Source organism: Kryptolebias marmoratus, linkage group LG1 (genome assembly GCF_001649575.2).
Source record: "Kryptolebias marmoratus isolate JLee-2015 linkage group LG1, ASM164957v2, whole genome shotgun sequence".
Classification (NCBI taxonomy): domain Eukaryota; kingdom Metazoa; phylum Chordata; class Actinopteri; order Cyprinodontiformes; family Rivulidae; genus Kryptolebias; species Kryptolebias marmoratus.
The window spans coordinates 22,339,472-22,359,161 of record NC_051430.1 but is presented as its reverse complement, the minus strand read 5'-3'; the positions used below and the strand labels follow the sequence as shown (position 1 = coordinate 22,359,161).

At 36.3% G+C, this 19,690-nt stretch overlaps 1 protein-coding gene across 2 annotated transcripts in view; it reads right to left on the bottom strand.

The window, feature by feature from the left end:
* Positions 1-19,690, bottom strand: part of ipo11 (importin 11) — a 100,171-nt gene that overhangs the window by 26,414 nt on the left and 54,067 nt on the right. For both annotated transcript variants that reach the window (XM_017431267.3, XM_025009375.2), the window contains 7 exons: positions 19,363-19,478; positions 18,175-18,251; positions 6,199-6,278; positions 6,024-6,104; positions 3,984-4,079; positions 3,517-3,630; positions 2,627-2,748 (listed from right to left, as the gene is read on the bottom strand). In XM_017431267.3, coding sequence (XP_017286756.1) covers positions 2,627-2,748; positions 3,517-3,630; positions 3,984-4,079; positions 6,024-6,104; positions 6,199-6,278; positions 18,175-18,251; positions 19,363-19,478 — 686 coding nt within the window. The remainder of the gene's footprint in view (positions 1-2,626; positions 2,749-3,516; positions 3,631-3,983; positions 4,080-6,023; positions 6,105-6,198; positions 6,279-18,174; positions 18,252-19,362; positions 19,479-19,690) is intronic.

Genomic DNA, 19,690 nt, shown 5'->3' with positions numbered 1-19,690 from the left:
GTTTTTTTATTGTGACTGACACTGCCTTGACTGATTTATGCAAGCTGACAGTGTAAATTGTGCCATCAGGACTGATATAAAAGCCAACTGTATTTTTAACTGGCACTTGGAGAAAAAAGAAAGCTTAAATTTGTGCTTAATTACTCTAGTCTAAAATTCTCTTATATTACCAATTATAAACTCACAGTGCATCTTTGACATCACGTTTTGCTAAACCACAAACAAGCCCAGCTGATAGTTGGAGTTTATGCTAAAAGTTTTTTAAAGGAGACATCTTTTTTTTTATCCAATTTACCAAAACAAAAAAAGCCAAGAGGCAAAACCACCACGGAGCTCATGGGATGAATCTTTACACTTTAAATGATTTTAGAGCCCCCCCCCTTTTTTTTTTGCACAGCCTCTCAGGCGAGCTTCACACCAGCTGTGCAGTCTGTGTGTTACGTGCGTGGCTCATAAATTTTTATTTTCCCTCCCATATTTACAGATTACAAGATCTTCTGCGTGATGAAAAACATCTTAGGTGCAACTCCAACTGCGATACAGTTCTGTGCCGTCTAGATTTTTGGTGAACTGCCTACATTTCCTGCTTGAGGTAAACTTTAGGGAGACGGCTGTTTGCAAATGCACATCATGAATCCACGGTTGGTCAACATACGGACCTAATCCTGGCAATGATACATGCCTCAGAGTAGATTCAGTGTGGAGGCACTGGACAGCTCTCATTTAATTAACAAGTCATTTCCACATAACTCTATTTAAGGCAGTTATTAAAATATAAAATGATTATGCACAGAGTAACTGCGCCACCACAGCACATATACAGACGGGGCTGCAGAATGAATAAATAAATGCAGCCATCATGCATCAATTCAGCGCATGCATCTGTGTGAAGCTGCCGCTGGACTGGTGCCTATAATGTTATCACAGAAAACCATGTGTAAAGTCTGCTGATATTGTGACCCAAAGACACAACCAGATTATTTTCAAATAATAATAAGTTTTCTACTCTACTAAAATAACTGCACAGACATTCTTTGTTTAGGATTTGATTTAACACAACAAAAATCTGATTTGACTGCAGTTTTATCGCAGCATATAGGTCGTGCTAGAGAAAGGCAATCATTAGAGTTGTGATTTTTAATTAAAATCAATGTCATTACCAATGTAAATTAAGTTTAAAATTATCTATTGTCCAGAAATAGGTCTTGTCAGCCAAGATAATGATAAATTAACTTTTATTAGCTTAAGATAAAAAAAAGAAATTAAAACAGTCAAAGTATTTACAGTTATGATTTGCCACAAATGCAAATTCAATCATCAATGATTAAACTCAAGTAGGACCAAAAGGAAAGATAAATAAATAAAATGTGATTATAAGGGTAGCTGCAGACAAGATATGGACCTCTTCAATTTTAGTTGTGGCTGTATATGAGATAGTTAATTTGTCACGCAGCATTTAACCAGTCTAAGCTGTCATAATCAATTGTTGTTACAGACCAAGGACGGGGGGCGTAACAAAAGATTTTACGCCTGTCTGTGTCTAAAATTGCCATATCTGGTCTGCAGATTGCTGAGCTTCCCTAAATCTGGATAAAAAAAGAATTAACACACTGTCAGATGGGACATCAAACAAAAAGTTGATCTTTAAACACCACAGAGAGTCCTTTGAAAACTTTTAAGAACTTTTACAGAGAATTTGACATGAGGTAGCTTTTGATGGCATATAAAAACTTACATAACTTCACAAATTTGTGGGTTTTTATGTGTAGCACTGCTACAAACCTGGATATATGCTTGTACTTTACTGATTTTTGAATATTCAAACTTACACATATCATAATTACATTTTATTACTCAGCAATCACCTCTGATATGATGCATCTCAGCTTCAGCAAACACTTTTGAACTTCCACCGCAATCTCTCACGTTGGAGCATACAACTAACAAGTTACATAAAAGCTTTGCAATCCACATAATGCATAAAATACGCAGGTACCCAATGTATACCTAACCTCTGATTTCACTTACAGCTTCGTCGAGTGCCATGTTGTGTATCTTTGTCAGCTGTTTTTGTGGAAATGTTCCAGCACCGTAGTTAACACTCATCACAAGAAGTTTAGATATAAGAGGGCTTGACTTCTGAGTGTTTGTGAGCATTTCTATGTTTGCTCTTTATTGATGAGTGAAAGATGTTGCCCAGATGGTGTTGACTCATACCACAATAATCCCGCACACTTGAGACTCGTGGCCCCCGTTACGTATTAGCATTTTTCATCTCACCTAGTAAAGCCTGGGGTATCAAAATCCAAAGAGAGAGGTACTAAGTTGGACGAAATGTAAACTCACACTGAGGTGAGTGTGTGTGGGGTTGAAATTCCTCTGAAAACAGCTTTTCTCTCCAATAAGCTTCAAATAAAGGATGTTTGGAAACCTACAATCTGTGTAGTCCAGTGAGTAAAGAGTGTGTGCGTGCACTAAAGCTGGTACTGATGCAGGTTAAGCTGGTGATTTTGTGCAGTGCATATTGATTTACTACAAGACAAAACACGCCATCTATTTCGAACTATATCCCAATTGTGGGCAAGGGACTAAAACTATCAGTAAATGAACGATAAATCTTTCTTACCTGTTGTCAGACGGCAGCAGAGAAAGCAGAGCCAGAGACGACAGCTTCCTCCTCTCGGGCTGAGTGATGTTGTCCATTCGGTCGACCCACATCTCTATCACGCTGCCCAACAACTGGTCCATCTGAAGATTAGTGGGAAGGAATTATTTATTCTCTTTATGCAGATTTATTTCATTCTGCTTTCCATTTCATTGTTCCGACTGCTTTCGTACATTTTTGTTTAGTCTTTGAACTGCTTTGTTTGGCTTCGATTCTTTGTAAATTTGTTTATAGATTTTAAGCAGATTTATTTCGTTATTCTTCGTCCTTTCTCATTTTTTCTGTGTATTTTATTTCTCTATGTAAAGCACAACACGGCACAGTTATTTTATGAATAAAAACTGAATAAATATGTAAACAAGAAGAGGAAAAAAAAAGGTTTTTGAAACATAAGAAAACAAGGAATCAGCAATAAAGTACTAAAACAAACAGTAAAAGTGTTTGCTCAATTTACAATATACTCATAGATTTTATTTCATTTTTCAAAATATCCTTCTTTTATGCTTTTTATATCACTTCTGGTTTGTCCTCTATAAAATATAAATTTTCTATGATACACATCTTTACACTAATTGAGACTAATGTTGCAATCTGAGAACTACAGTTTGCAAAACCAGAATCATTTTATCTAAGGATAAACAAAACAAATATAGCATCATCAGAATTTCACAGTGGAGGAGGCAGAGTCAAGATTTCAAGGCCTGAAAATGCCCCCCCTATGTAATTCCCTGGCTCATTACTTTCAGCCTCGATCAGAATGACTCCTTTTTAACAGCCACTTTGTCTCCCGGAGACATTCAGAGAGATTGGTGCTGAGGTGACAGAAATGAAGGGCAGACGTCGAGCCTCACCTCCTGGTTGCATTCAGAAGCCATTTGTGTGAGCAGAGAGGAGAAGAAGCTGGAATTCTGGAGCAGCACACGACCCATGATGCCGAGGTAGGTAGACATCACCACGGGGTATCGCTGTACAGCACCACACATAATCACAATCTGATACATAAACAATTTTGGTTTTGCATGAACCTTCAAAATAAAACAGGCCATTAAGTTTGATAGGGGAATATAAAATAGCACTTTTTGACACAGCAAAAATCCCACAAAGGTCACCTATGCCCTCTAAACTTCACTGAGTGATTCTGGCACTGTATATAACTTATTTCAGAATATTTCAAGGGAAAAACTGATTTTAAAGAAAATATCTTCAGTTTGTTTAAATTAGAATAAAATGTACCACATATAACATAAAACACTGTAACAGATTTGTTTTTCTAAGTGTAAAAACTTTGATCCTTATATGTGAAAGAGGTACAACTCACCTCCCCGTCCACTATACCTCGGAAGACAGCTGGCAGAAGGGGCTGAAACATATGCGCTCCCAGTATGGGGCTAACCTTTAAAGCTATTTCAACCACCTGCAGAGACACAAGGAGAGGGTGGATGGGGGACACTCAGGAAACGCAGCAAAGTGAAAGAGACAAGAGAAACAAGCGCAAAGGTCAATCACGGGATAATGTAAAGAAAGTAAATGAAGCTGAAACATTAGGCATTTATCAAAGGTCTCACCTACAGTAGGTTTAAAACACGACTGGTCATTTTTGATGTGCTATTTTAAACATTAAAAATGAAATAAAGTAAATTTGATCTCAGCCTAAATATGGCAACAGATGAAAATTACTTTATGTGGCTGTTTTAAGGCTAAATGAAAATAAAATAAACACCTAAAGGTAGATACATTCAGCAGAACTCCATCTTTATAGCCTTTTCTCTTATAAAAACAAAAAATCATTATGCAGAAGAAACATGTAACAATAATAATCTATTTTTTTTATACAATATCTATTGTAGTGGTATCACTAGAGATGATTAGAGTGAATCTGCTGACATGTCAGATGACCAGAAACCAAAGATATCTTATCTGATTTATCCATGATTAGACCACACTATTAATCATGACTACATGAACACAAATGCTGTCACAGAGTAGCACTAAAGAAAGGACTTTTCTCTGTTGGTACTAACTCTCAAAGCTCAGTGCTGCAATCCTGGCTCGGAGGCTGGCAACATGATCCAATTTGATGATCCATGATAATCTAAGTTATAAATGTTACGACAATAAAATGTAACAAACAAGCAAACTATGTGCGGTGGTTTCAGTCCTGCAGGTAGAAAGAAAAAGCTTTAAAATGGCACATTTTAAAGTCTGGTCCCATTGGTTGAACCACCAGCCATTTCAGTAAATATCAATTCCTCAAAGAAAGGCATACTAATTACTCTGATCCTTCTGTTGTCAGGGTGACCATGTGCGATGTAGACATTATCATTTACTGGCTCTCCTATCCCCAGACTAAAGAATTAGCTGAAGCCAGATGTGCAGTAATGTCAGCAGGCTTAAAGCTTTGTGGGCTTATGGTTATTCTGCTTACACACAGTTGAGCTGTTCAAACAGCACAAAGGCTACAAACCCAGACAACAAATATAGGATCACCACTCTAAGAGGATGCTCATTCCATTGCTTTATTTTTTACCAAAAAGAAGAAAACGAATAATATCTCTTTTTCATGCCTTTAAAATGGTAAATAAAATTGGTGTAGTTACTGATATTTTTCTTTAAATCAAACAGAGAAACATATGTAAAACTAAATCACAAGACAAAATACTATAAGTAATTTCTAAATAATGATTTTTTTGTATTTTTGTTTGTCATGTTGTGGTCATACTTCGTGCCAAACAACAGCTCTCAGAGGTCAGCAGGAACACGTTTCTACTCCAAAACCTGCGTTCATATTTTGATTTGTGTATGTTTGTTTAAGAAATGCAAATTGTAAGGTGATCCCACCATGAAAGTGTGGTTTAATAATAATTTTATAACTTGTGCACTGAACTGAGAAGACATAAATGATCTCTTTATTTCAACTGTATAACAGATCAAACAGAAACTTAAAAAAAATCAAGTTGTTCTGAAAGTTGACTTCTAAAGTTTAAAATGTTTACTGTAAACAGACTTATTGATGTCTCCTCAGAATTAAAGTTTCTCATACAGAAAAAAAAGAGAGCTCTTTGATGTTTCCTATATCCTATAATACTTCTGAAATATCAAGGCTGCTCTTTTAAGATTAGTTCTGAGGCAGTCCTGGCTGTGTGTTTTGCATATAGTCTCTTTTTTTTATCTGAGCACCTGAGCTTCATCTGGACAAACAGAAAAAAAAAAAAACAAGCAAGTCACAGAAGTGGAACTTGAAGGCAAAAAAAATGAAAATTAGACCCCGAAAATTAAAAGATAAAAACCAACCGTGTGCAGGGTTGTACTTCGCGAAAAAGTTGATTTGACCTGATTGTGGTCTGGAAGTTTAGAGTACCTTAAGCACTTGGACCTGTCCTTCATTTGTGATGTCCTTTAGCAGATCACAAAAGGATCGACACAGTGATTCTCCATAATTCTGTTAAAAAAGAAAGAAAAAAAAAAAGAAATGACCTCATAAGGCACATTTAAATCGGTGTTAGAATAAGTGTGTGTCAGTGTGTTCCTCTCACCTGCAGGAACTCCGTGGCAGACAGGTAAATGTAGGCGTTGACAATCTGAAAACAGGTACGGAGATTCTCGGAGCTCAACTCTGAAACACAGCATTTAAATTAAATCACACTGTGAACTTTGCTTGTTTGGAGAAATGTCTTTAATTGTTGACAGCAGACATTACTGGAGCGGAGTACACAAAAAAAATGCTTTTATAAATAAAACTTTTCAATATATCATTGCTGGTCCCCGAACTTTCATTCTTTCTGTTGTTTTTGTAATTAAAATTAAACAAATATTAAAATGTAATTTTTCCCAATATGAATAAATAATTCAACATTAAGTAATTATGGGCAAGTTCCTAATAAATAAGTGGTGAAAAATTAATAAATAAATACTGCTGCGGGAAGTTCTTTAATCAGTTCAAGATAAACAAGAAGTAATGATGCAACAAATGAACACTGCAGCAAGAGCTTTACAAGCCTAGGAGAAAGTTCAAGTGGCTCCTTAGCTGCCAAAATGAATAGAGAGGTTGTAAGAGCCCTTTAAAACGAAGTGCATCTAAATTATTAAGCATGCTCTAAGATCATTATCCTGGCTTTTTAATTTCTTCTGCTTTGTCTCTGCCTTTTCTTTTGAGCTCCGCTGTCCAAGTTCATGTTAACACACAGTGAGTGAAGGCTCCCAGATTAGTGCTGGATGGGACATGGATTTGCTCTGAGTCAAATATCTGTGAAGTATTTAAACACACCCTGACACTACAGAGACTCACAAAGCGCAGACTCAAAGGTGATTAGTCATGATGCAAAATTCAAACAGGATTAAAAGCAACAGCAAATAGAAAACTCAAGAGGACAGCAGTGTCTCTTGTTAAATCACACCACAAGCAGTCAGAACATTTCATCACTGCAAAAAAAGGACATGCACTCAAACAAGAGTAGTCTAAAAAAAAAAGAAAAAACCACAAATCACTTTAAACATTTGGTTGGAATCTAGTGGCGCATTGAGATGTAAAATGCCCGGAAGGTAACAAGCCACATAACTCCACGCTGGATGATGGAGCACACAAACTTGACTTGTGTGTGTTTATATGCACCAGTGTAAGACCACTGTGGTACTATGGCTCTACAGTAAATGTTGATTCACTCTTGAACCATCAGTTGCGTAACGATCACAAGTGGATGCTCAGAGAGTTGTTACTCAAAAATAATGTGTGATGTTATATAGTGTGGAGAGAGTCCCAGTGAATTTAAATGCTCACATGTAAAAACCGGTGTTAGGGATGGGGAGAAAACTGCTTTAGTCAACTTTTTAGGTCATCACAAAAGTTTGTCATGCTAAAAATACAGTTTTGTTCTGTTTTCTTTGTAAATAAATGAGCAAAGGGTGAGGAAGTTTACAGAAAAACACATTAAATAAAGAGCAAGCTAGGGTCAAGTTTAGAAATACAGAGTATAGAGGGTACAAATTTGGTAGGAAAAAGTGGCCTAAATGAAAAAGGAAACTTAAAAGGATAAACATATTGAACTATGCTAAAACATGCACAATAAAACAAAATCAAACTATATAAAATAGTGATCCAATAGAGCTGAATACCAACAACCTTCAACATCTTTGTAGTCAAAATGCTTGCAAAGAAGAGAGAGAGCTGAGAAAGAAAATGAAGACGTCTGAAAATAACTGATGCTAAGAAAGATGGATGAGGAGGAACTGACACGTCTCCATCCTGACAAAAACAAAACTACGTCTGATACAAAAAATGTCCTCACCGAATCTGCACCTACAACAAGAACATCTTCCTGAATAGCTTTAAGGTAATACAAGCTGACAGGAGATTACTATAAAAAAACATTGCTGCCTTTATAAAAGCTAAAGGTGTAGCCAACACTTCACTCTGATAAAAATAGCTCTGGCATACAGACACAAGTTCAGCACTTACAAAAAGCATCTTCAAGATACAGTTAATTTGACAAGATAATTATGTATGCTTTTTATTTTTTAAAAAAGAAGAACATTGACCTTCTTTTAGATCCTTAAACTTTCCCTGAATGGAAAAACCAGATAGAAGGTCACAAAGCCTTTTATTTAATAAGGACAAGATGCTCTGGGGGGGATGTCTTTATGAGTTTGAACTTAGAGGAACAATTATGCATCACTTTCCAAACTTTAGAACAAGTTCTGACTAAACATCATATTCACTTATAAAGGGAAGATTACCACTCCATGGTGAGCAGAGATTGAGAAGCCCTCTCTGACCATGCTGGTTCCTACAGGTGACATTAATGTTGACGTATACCATATGTTTTCTAAAGCATCTGTCAGCCATAATAAAGTAATGGAGATAATGTATGCAACCATCTGCTATGTGGTCAAGTACACAGTGCATTCCAGGGTCTATTTAGTCAGCACATCAGCTCATATGAATATTCAACACTACGCACGTTGTATGGAGCCAAATTAGGGTAAACACAAGCAGCGTGCCAGCGCACGAAACGAGCACAATGATGGATTTAAAAATCCAATAAGCAAGTGTGCAAACACGCGAGCAAGCAGAAAAGTCAGAGTGACTTCAAATGTGCAATAAAACTATCATTGTAAAGTGTTGCTCTCACAACAGCACTGTACAACGACTTCAGTATACTGTAGAATGGATGAGAGGAGAAAAAAGATGATAGTTTCAAAGTAATAATTTGTTTTCTTTGGTCAGAGCTTTTAATTCAGAAACAAAAAGTAAGCACATTAGAATGCCTAAGAGTGGTCCAACATGGACAAATAGGATTTATTAAGACCTTACAATGTATATCCATTTTGGGTGATAAGATTGCAAGCGGTCAGCTCTGACTCAGAGCATTCACACCTGGTGGTTAATGAGTACCCCAAAACGCTTTTGCAAACGGATGTCAATTACCTGCTCTGTATGCCGATACACACAGAGCCATGTCACACAGTGGGCTATCAGTGAGAAACAGCAGGTCTGCTGATGTTTCTGTAAATATTACTATGCAAGACATCTGAACTGCATTGTTATTTTGATGTTAACGCCGGTCAGAGCCATGAGCAAAAACAAGAGCAATAAAGGCAAAATACAATGAATAGTGACTTCACAGAGCTCTGTGTCAAAACAAAAACTGGAGATTTTAACCTGTAAAAATCCACCACAGTAAAACAGCACACTGACAGCCGTCAGCTGTTTTACACAGCTTCACTGGGAACATAACATCAGTGCTGTGATGAATATAATGTGACATAACGCTGCTCACACTGTTGTCCTGAGATTGACACAGCATATTATAGCTTACAGTGACCACAATGAGCCCAAGCAGTTCTAAAACAATACGAGAAACTCACCACACAATCCACTCTGATTCATAAAATCCCAACAAAATAGACAATTTTATTAAGACAGATTACAATAAAGAGCTCATTAGAACCCTTAGCCAAAAATCAAAACAAAACAAACAACCAAACTAACAGTTTTGTCAGTTCGGTAGGAGATCCTAGAGCTTGGCTCAGAATGATTGCGTTCAGACCACAGCCATATGTTCAGTATAATACTGGACCAAGTGTCTCCGCATTGTATCATTGTTGGGAATTAAAGTCAGAAAGAACAAGTTTACAGAAGCTGCCATGTTGTATTTTTGGGACCAGCGTTTGCACAATATCGATGTAAGGCTTTAAGTTTCACTTAATCTTTCACTCTTCCCATAAACTTACTGGAAAGTGTTGTAGAAACACTTTAATGTTTGAAATCATTGAGCCCAATTAATTAACACGAGCTAACAAGTATAATACAGTTGTATAGCATAAAAAATAAAATAAAAATTCTGCAACGATTACTTTGATTTCTAAGCAGTCCGGCCCTTCATTTTATTAAATAAATAAATTAATTAAGTGCTGAAAATTTAAAGATGCATTTCCTGGTAAAAAGTTGCTCAACCAACACTGATTAAATTAGATCAACTGAAAGTTCACAGCAACAGGGATATTTAAACCTCTGGTGGCTTTCGGTCTGGAGTGAGATAAGTGAACTGCTCTTACAGCAACCCTCCAGCGACAGCCCCATCGACTCCTCTGATATTGCTTTGAGCTGAGATGCCACTAGTAAGTCCCCATAGGCTTAGATTGGCACAACTATGGAAGGGGCATTTCTGAGTGAGCAAAGAATCACTATCTAAGCCACAGTTAAAGGACGACTACTGTTTAAATGGCACAGAAACAAGTGTGGTGAACGAAAAATGTGATAAAAGGGCACATGTAGATCAAACTGTAACCTTGGGATGATTAATTCTGCAAGGCATCCTCGGACTAACTGCTCCTGTTCGATGTAGCATGAAGACATTGCCCTTCATTTACAACACTCTTTATTAATCATACTTAATAAAAAATTAAAAAGTTAATCACCCTGGATTTTTTTACAATAGAGAACATCATACATTAATGCCTCACAAATGTACTGTACGTGTTTTACAGTTACTGGTATATACATTTTTATTTATCATCATCTCAATGCTAGATGTGTTCTGCAGCTTTACTACAAAAAAGGTTCCTATTGAACACAAAGCCTTACCAATGAACTGACATTTAAGTTAATATCAGAATTATTAATATGTGACACACCTATTTAATGACAGATTCTAATTCTGAAAATAGGTCAGAGAATGCTATCTTAATGATTAGTTGTCTCAAGCTCACATTACAAACAAGTAATGTTTGCTGGACATTTGTAAAGAAGTGAAGAAGTGGCAAGAACATCCACATTATCAGCATCAAAATACACAGATTTTTTTTTGTTTGTTTTTTATAGCTTGTTTTTTATGCCATTTACAATTTCTCTGTTATTACCATTTTTGCACACAAGCAAAGTTTGATGGTGACAGGATAAGAGTGAAGAAAGAAAGACAATTGTTGGTTTGTTTTTAAATTAAGAAAAATAAAAAGTAGCATTTGCAAATTGGGTTGATACATCATCACTTTTCAAAAGCTCCATAGCTTGTGTCTACACAAAAAGCCCCCAAACTAAATTTTTAAAAATCTCCACTTTGGAAAGTGTTTTTTTTTAAAATCTCATTTTTCCTCACTAAAAGCACTGTTTGTATGTGAACTGGAAGCATGAACAAAGCAGAAAAAAATAAGTTTTTACAAATATCCAGAGTAGTGTAGATAAGGCCAACAGATCCCAAAATAAAAAAGTATGAGCATCATAAAAACTGTTAAAGTTATTATTACAGAAAGTTGTACATTCTCTAATTACTCTTGTGCCCAAAGCAAAAGTAATTTAAATAAATGCTTTGGACAGCAAACAAATATCCATCTCTCTATAACGGTTCTGACTTCCCTTCCCAATAATATCCTCTGAAGAAGACGTTCTTTACAAACATCACAAGTAGAGGGGAAAAATCTTCAAGTATTCATAATAGGAGAGAAATAATGAATCAAATTCTCATTTCAGGCTTGAGGTAGGTCAGGCAAGTCAAAGCACTGAGGCCTGGACTTGATAAGGCTTTCATCATTCTCGCCACTCACTACTGAAAATGAACTTGAGCCCCCCACAAGTGTCCATGTATGAATACAAACAGCCTGACAAAATAACACATGCAGCTGGTTATTGAGAGTAAATTTATTTCTATTTCAACACAACATCGTCAAGCTCTTCAGGGCTGACAGTAATGACAGGGACCAAAGGAAGTGGCTCAAACACTGCATATCTGTTTTGGTTTGACGCTAACATGGCAGCCTAATAAATGATAGTCTTATCATTACTGCTCAGGAAATAATCTTGTGATTTTTCTACTATATAGATACATTAAAATGTAATTTGATAAATGATAAATTCCCTGCCTTTTTAAACCAATTTCATTTTTCTCTAATCTATTTAAGAAAAAAAGCGGTTGTGTTCTTGCTGAAATTACTGGATGTTAAGAATAATATGGATATAATAAATAGTTTCTCTTTGAGAAAAATACTGCCAATGGGCAAAACACACAAGCCAAAAATAAAAACCAGCCTAAATGAGAATAGGCCGTTTTTCTAAATACTATAGAAGCTATTAAACTGACAGAGCTGGCAGGAAATAAAACAATCACCTCTTCTAAACACAAGCACACAGACACTTCACAACCAACCAGCCAAAACAGCAGCTGTTGAGGCATTGATTTAGTTTTAGTAAGTGCATAATTCATAGCGTTGGGCATATGCTGCTAAATTTGCTTTGGTTTTCAACATTAACGAATCACAAATGAGTCTGATAACGGCCCATGAAGTATGTCCAATGTTAGTTGGGGACACAGCTACAGTTATAAACTTTCAAACTAATGTCTGCTTCAACGGTATGATGTAAACGACAAAAGTGAGGAAAGTAAACAGATTAAAGTGAAGTAGCACCAAAATCTGCAGATTTGCTTTCGAGTGCATGTGTTGGGATTAACCAGCCAATTTATATAAGTCAGAAATCTGTAAATCCCCAAGATGAAGTTAAAATGGCTAAAAATGCATAAAACTAAATTTATGTTTATATTAAAGCAATGACTGACTAACTGAAGTTTTATAACCCATTATGGAGTTTTGATGATGTCCTTAAAGAGGATATGCTGTACATTATTTTTCCCTGCTTCAGTTAGGTTATCTCAAGATGTACTGCAGCAATAAAAAAAAACAATAGAATGATGGGATTTTTTAATCTCCTAGTATGCAAACACCCCCCAAAATAATGATTATTTTTACTTTAACAGAGCTTGTCAAACATATTTCTGGGTCTAAAATAAAAATAAGACCACTGCAACCCTAAAAAGATGACCCTTCTAGACAGATTTCATTGTACACAAAGGAAAACTGTATAAAAAGGTAAACAGAAGCTTGCACTACAGCTGAAAAAAAAGCTGGAAATTTCTTTGGCGTTTGGACTGATTTTACTCCATGTATGAGCACTCTTGCTTCAGAGAAGCAATGAAAAGGCAAGATTCAGTTTTACAAGTGTGCTCCCCACATACCAATGGATAGCAATAACATGAAGGTGAACAATTTTACTAAAACAGCAGTGTGCACAACAGAAAAATAATTTAAAAAAACATCTTGACATCTGCACAAAGAAGACAGCAGCTCAAAGATGAATGAAGCAAAAAAAAGAGAGATTTCAAGCCTATAAAAAAGGTATAATCATTGCAACCTTACATTTAACCTACACTAAATAAACTTCAATAGGTATTTAATAGATGTAACAATTTCTTCACTCTGCGTTAAATTAGATCAAATACATCTAATGCCTATAATAGCTATAATCGAAGTCATTACTTACAGTTGAGAGGCCTGAAACAAAAAGGTAGTCTTCTAATGAGGATGTCTAGATTGATCCATGAAGCACATTAGCCGGGCACTTAGCTGTGAGAGTTTAAGGATGCCTTTAGTAAAAATATTGTGCATGAATGAGCGCTTGTACCTGTTATTGCTGACGGACAGAAGGGTCAGAAAGCAATAACTTGCAGTTTTGTTTTGTAAGTGCTTTCAAATAATGTTCAAATTGATCTCCTAAAAATGTACAGAGAAGCAAAGGTAAACGTCTTAACACTGACTAGATTAAGCATTAAAATAATAAAAATTACGGGTAATTTAGATTACAATACTGTGAGGACAAGCTTGAGGATTTCTGATCATTTTAAGATATCATTACCATTATAAGCAATTTCTTTGACTAAAACAACAGAATCAAGCAAGAGACAAACCTCAAATCTTTTTTAAGAGGCATCAAACCTAAAGTCTACTCAGCGACACAGACTTTTATTGTTTTCACTTTCTTAACAAATAAAAGACCATAAGTTTTGTAATGGTTTCCCAGTATTGCAATAATTTTGTTAATCTTTTTCGAAAAACATTCTGTTCATTTCCTCCATCTTCAGCAGTTCATTAGGTATATTGCTTGCCGTTGCCTAGAAGGCATTTGCAGTGAAACAGAAGTGTTAAAATAACATGGCATGAAAATAAATGAGTGCTCTAACTCTATCATTTGCTCGCACTAATCGGTGTTACTGCTACTTACTTTCCATCAGCACAAATCAGTGTACCACATAAACAACGAAAATGTGTCCTAGTACGGAGTGTAGTGACAGTGATACAGAGCGTACAGAGTTAGTTTAACAATTTCGCTGCAGCCAGGCTTCTGACATACTAATCAGGGAATTTGCTGCAGCAGTTTAGCAGTGATGGAACAGGGCTAGTTATCAGACGAACCAGGCCACATACCTGGCATGCTTCAACATCCTCCTGAGCCAGACTCTCAATGGCCCACATCCCTCCACTCCTCTTTATGAAACGAAAAATTGAACAAACGGATGTTCAAATAAAAAGCAGCCAAAGATGATAAGTGACTGAAGATTGACAAAAAGATTAAAAACAAAGGTTCATTTCTACATTTTTTTCTTTCCCTCTCTCAATATATGCAAATAAATGCAAAACGATTGCCTAACAGACGTCTGTTCTTTTCTTTTTCACATTGCTAAAAAGACTCATCTGAAAACCAGGTGCTAATTTGTTATGACCTCAGACCATACCTTCAAGCTATTATCTTTTATCCCAGCAGCTCTGAATATTCCCTCAAAGAATTGCAGTGACAAGCTAATTGCATTTGAGGCAATTATTGTGTTTTAAATGTGCTAAAGTAACCAGAAGAATATAATGTTTTTCAAAGTAGCACGAGACACATTTGAAAAGGCAGCACAGTGTAAAAAAAAAAAAATTAAGTGCGGACAATAAGGTATAATTTTAAAGGGGGCGTATAATGGAAAGTATAACGTTCTGTGCTCTAAAGCTTACATTTTAGTCTGAAGACACCGGGATAGGAAATGTGTCATTCAATGAGCCTCTCAGCTATGAAGCCTATTTTTACTTTGCATTCATAGCAGAATGATCCGGTCTCCTCATCTTTATCTTCATCCAAGTTCAACTTCAAATGATGCTGCAACCACTGTACCTAGGAATTGGGAATTCAAAACTCATTTGCTCTTGCTTTTTGCCTTGCTATTAACTGTAAAATCTAATCAGAGGTTATACGTGTGTAACGATGAAGCAAGTGCTTACAGAACTGAGACACCCTACATTTAAAGATACTTTCCCACTCTTGATTACTTCCTCTGGGATAAATGTTTCTTGGTTATAAAATGCTAACTGAAGGGGTTCATAAATCTCCACTGTAGCAAAAAATGGGTGTTCAGACTTCAGGATAAAATTAAACTGCAATGAAATAGTCAAATGTGAAAAAGTCTCTATGAACAAGCAACTAGATGTTGCTGTCTTTGCTTGTAGTTGTACATGTTTGTCTGTTATGTTTTTGGCGCCATCTTTTGATTAGGAGTTTTATCGTGAAATGCATATCCAATGCACACAGTCCCTGAGGTCAGAATTCTGGGTTGTATGTGGTCAACCACAAAAGGACCTGGAAAACCCTCATGTGCTCATAGAGATTAAACAAAATTACACATCACACAGGCCTCGCTGTTGAGTAGATACTGACACCACACAGTTCAAGAAAAAGACCTGGGTTCAGCTCAGGCTACAGCAGGACAGCCAAGTTAAATTCAGATATTTACAATGTATACTTTGCTTTATTATAACTGTACAATCATCAAACGTTTCACAATTTAGAAGTGCATTTTAAGGCACAGTATATGATGTGTTTGTGAACACTTCACTGTCACTGTGACAAACAAAAAACACTGCAGAAACCGTACTTGTGCTTAGTGGACAATCCCAAACCACGGGCTCTTTCTTGGTACCATTTGTTGAACATGCAAAATAGGGATGAATCTGACAAAAATGTGTGAAAACCTGCAGTTAAACCTATGACCCAATGTACAGTTTTGTCAAGCTGTCTATTTTCATTTTACAACAGCTCACAATACAACTGAACTCATCTTCCCTTTGCTGAGAGGGAAGGATGCCATAGGTACCATTTGTCTTATCAGCAAGATTATGCAAAAACTAAGAAACAGACTGGCTTGTCATAAACTTCGTGAAGAGACAGAAAATGGGTTACAGGATATGCTGATGCTGGTACATTAGGTAGAGTCTTCTTAAAAAAAAAAAAAAAGTGGAAAAATGCAGACACATTCAAAGCTGAATTAGGTAACTTGATTAAACATATATCATTAAGAGTGTTCACTCAATCCCGTAGAAATGTCTGTTACTGAGGGCCACACTTTAAAACTCTTGTTGGATTGCCTACAGGAATTGAATTTGTGTTTCAGTCACAGACAGAAAGCCTAGCCTCTGCGAAGATGGATTCTCTCATGATTGAAATTTGTCTACATGTGAAGCTAAGGTCATGGTCACAAGAATAACAAGCGTACTGATAAGTTCACTAAAAACAGCAGATCTGAAACAAATTTTGACTGATGAAATGTTCTCAATGTGACTTTGCAGTCTATACATTAATCCAACCCAGGTTTTGTGTTTCTATCCATCTACGGCTATCATTTGTCACTCCTTAAAACCTACAAAAATTTATCACTTCATACATTGCCATCTTTTATTATCCGCCATCTGACCTTCAAATTTCTCTGTTCTTCCTAATACAACAATTTGTCACTCCTTCCTCACTCCATCATCAGAGACATCATTCAGTAATGTGGCGGCTGATTAGTGTCCTCCAAAAAGCCAAAAAAATCTTAATCAATCATGAAGATACATGCAATTACACCTCGAGTTTCTCAATGCTTAGAAATGCATCAATAACATTTGCGTTATTAGTCTGCCTTTATTAAAGTTTTCTGAAAAGCTCTGCAGTCTTCAAAGGTAGAAACAGATTAATCCTCAAACGATTTCAGAGTTTCTGTTTGCAATCATTCTGTTATCCCCTCTTCCCATGTAGCTTTAGCTTTCTCACGGTTTTATTCAAAAAGGCCTCTCAGTTATAATCATTTTTGTCACCTTCCAGCCTCCCATGTGTAATTTTCTGTTATTGTGTCTAAAATTTGGTCTGACCAAAGGTGATGCTTTGCACAAAATAAATAAAGATTAAGCAGTTCAGTTCCTTGGTTTTGTTTGTTTCTGTTCAGCTGAAGATAAGGGCCTCCCTTATCTTTTATCCATTCATGTCTAAGCTCAGTATAACCTCTCCTTTTTCCAACCATCACTTCTTTAATTCATTTTCACCTAGTGCCTCTTTGGTACGTTTCGTCCAACACTCCATCTTCTTGATCCTCTATAATTCCCTCCTCCACCGTCACTCCAATTCGTGACTGTCTTCCTTTGTCCTTTTGGTTTTGTGTTCTATAGATTCCCTATACATACAATAAGTGATCCTATGCTCCAGCAAAGCCAATCAGACCACACAAGTGGCCACATTATTCTGACTCACTCGTTATGTGCGGACACTAAATCAGGACTGCCCCTCATTGCACTGAAGGCCAAACACACACATAAACACACAAACACACACACATATACCAGCATGTGAGGCGTCCCAGTGCTCTAGGCTTGTGATAAATCATCCAGGAAGCTCAATTCAATCTGCAAGCCTTCATAGCTGCCTACAGACCAAGAGCTGAAGCTTGGATGCCTTCAGGCAGAACAAACTGCCACATCAGTGATCTGTACAAGCTACAATACCTCAAGGATTAAAATTAAAAACATTATGTTTGTCACAGCAGATTTAATCAAGTTTTTATTCAACATTTTAAGAGGAAAGTTTCTGAGCATGTATCATTTGGTTTTAGATTGTGCAACTTGAACTTTTTATCCTTTATTTTAACTTTTTTTAAGTTTCAGGCATCTGTGTTTTGAACTATATGCACAAAAATAAATACAGAATGCAAAAAAAAATTACCTTCATCCTATTTAAATTATTCATTTTCTTTTTTTACATTTGCACGATTCCTGACATTGCTGTGATCTCTGCTAATTTCATTTATATGTTAATGCATAAAACGCTGACCAAACAGACAAAAATGAAAAAAAGAAGAAAAAAAAGAAAGACAGAAAGAAAACTAAGAAATCCAATAAGAGCTTACCCAGCAAAGCTGACATGTTCTGGAAAATTCTGAGCAGCTCTGGGGTGATGGCTGGGCTGTTCTCCAAAGTCACCAACCTACACAATGAGAGGGAGGGAACAAGGAGAGCAGGCAGAAGGGGAAAGTAAAAAGGAAAGATGAGAGGAAGAAAACTCAAAAGGAATGATAAAACAGAAAATGCAAGGGGTTGCCAGAAAAGTGTGCAGAAGGGATAGATTAGAGGTGGTAAAAGAGGAAAGGGCGAGAAAAACAGAACAAATTACAGAGGAAGAAAGAAGGAGAACGCAGGAATCACAGAGGTGGAAACACATAATACATGGTGAAGAAGGTGCAAAAAAAAAAAAAAGATAAAAAAGAAGAAAAGAAGTAATGTTAGTTTCTGCTCAGTCTCACAAAACTTCAGAAATCTGAAAAAAAATAAATAAATAAAAAATGTATTTGACAGTTCTGACAATTTCCATATTTTATTTTAAAAACATTGACGAAACAAAATCAATTTGAAAATTGACCCCTGATGGGATTTACTGTACAACCTTTGGTCAAATAGAGCACTGCATTAGTATCTTAAAAATAGCTCATATTCCAAAACTGAGTGCAATGATTTACAATGGAACATATTAAACACATGAAAGGTTAAAACTAAAAAAAAGTTGGGACAGGAGCATGTTTATCACTCTAAAGCGTCTCCTTTTCTTTTAACAACAACCTGTAAACGTCTAGGCAGCGAGGAGACCAGTGGTTGGAATTTTTTCAGCAAAAAGTTTTTGAAGCTGCTTAGAAATGTCTTTTTCCCAAAATAAAAAGATAAAGCCAAAATTGCAAGCTAGATAAATAATCAACCAATTAATTGCCCACGAAGAGCTTCTGGCTGTGAAAAGCCAATTTAGACAAGATGCAACGGTGAGCTCATTAAGCACTGCTTATCTGCAAAATGTTTGCATCTGGTTTCTAAATATGGAGTTGACATCAGTCAGTAAATGAGGCTGATATGACAAAAAGGGCTCTCATAAACAAATGGCACAAAACAGAGGAGAGGAAGAGTAACAGACAGACAGCTATACCCATACTATGCATATGTAGGCGTGTAAGTAAGGGATGGAATGAGATCACTAAGTGCTTCATAAATTTCTGCCTCAGGGAGTTTTTTTCTCTGTAACTCATGAATGTGTACTGCATGCTGATCCATACCAAAGCTCCAGTCCATCCTCTAGTAAATAGACATGTGGTGGTTGAGACACATCAGTGCTCAGCTGAATGACAGGAAGAAGGAAAGGGTAAAGGTTCTTACTCTCTGCCCCAAGGCCCTGAAAGAATAAAAAGATGCAAGAAAGTCAATGCTAATAAATGCCAACATGACAAGGAATGCAGACAGAAGTTCAAAATTGTACATTTTCTTCGTCCTTCAGTGTTGAAGTTCTTTTGAGATTATCTGAGCAAAGCAGCACAAAGGGACGGAATTATTAAAAAAAATAGATTTATACAAGTTCGATGGACAACAACTATGCCGTATTATTTC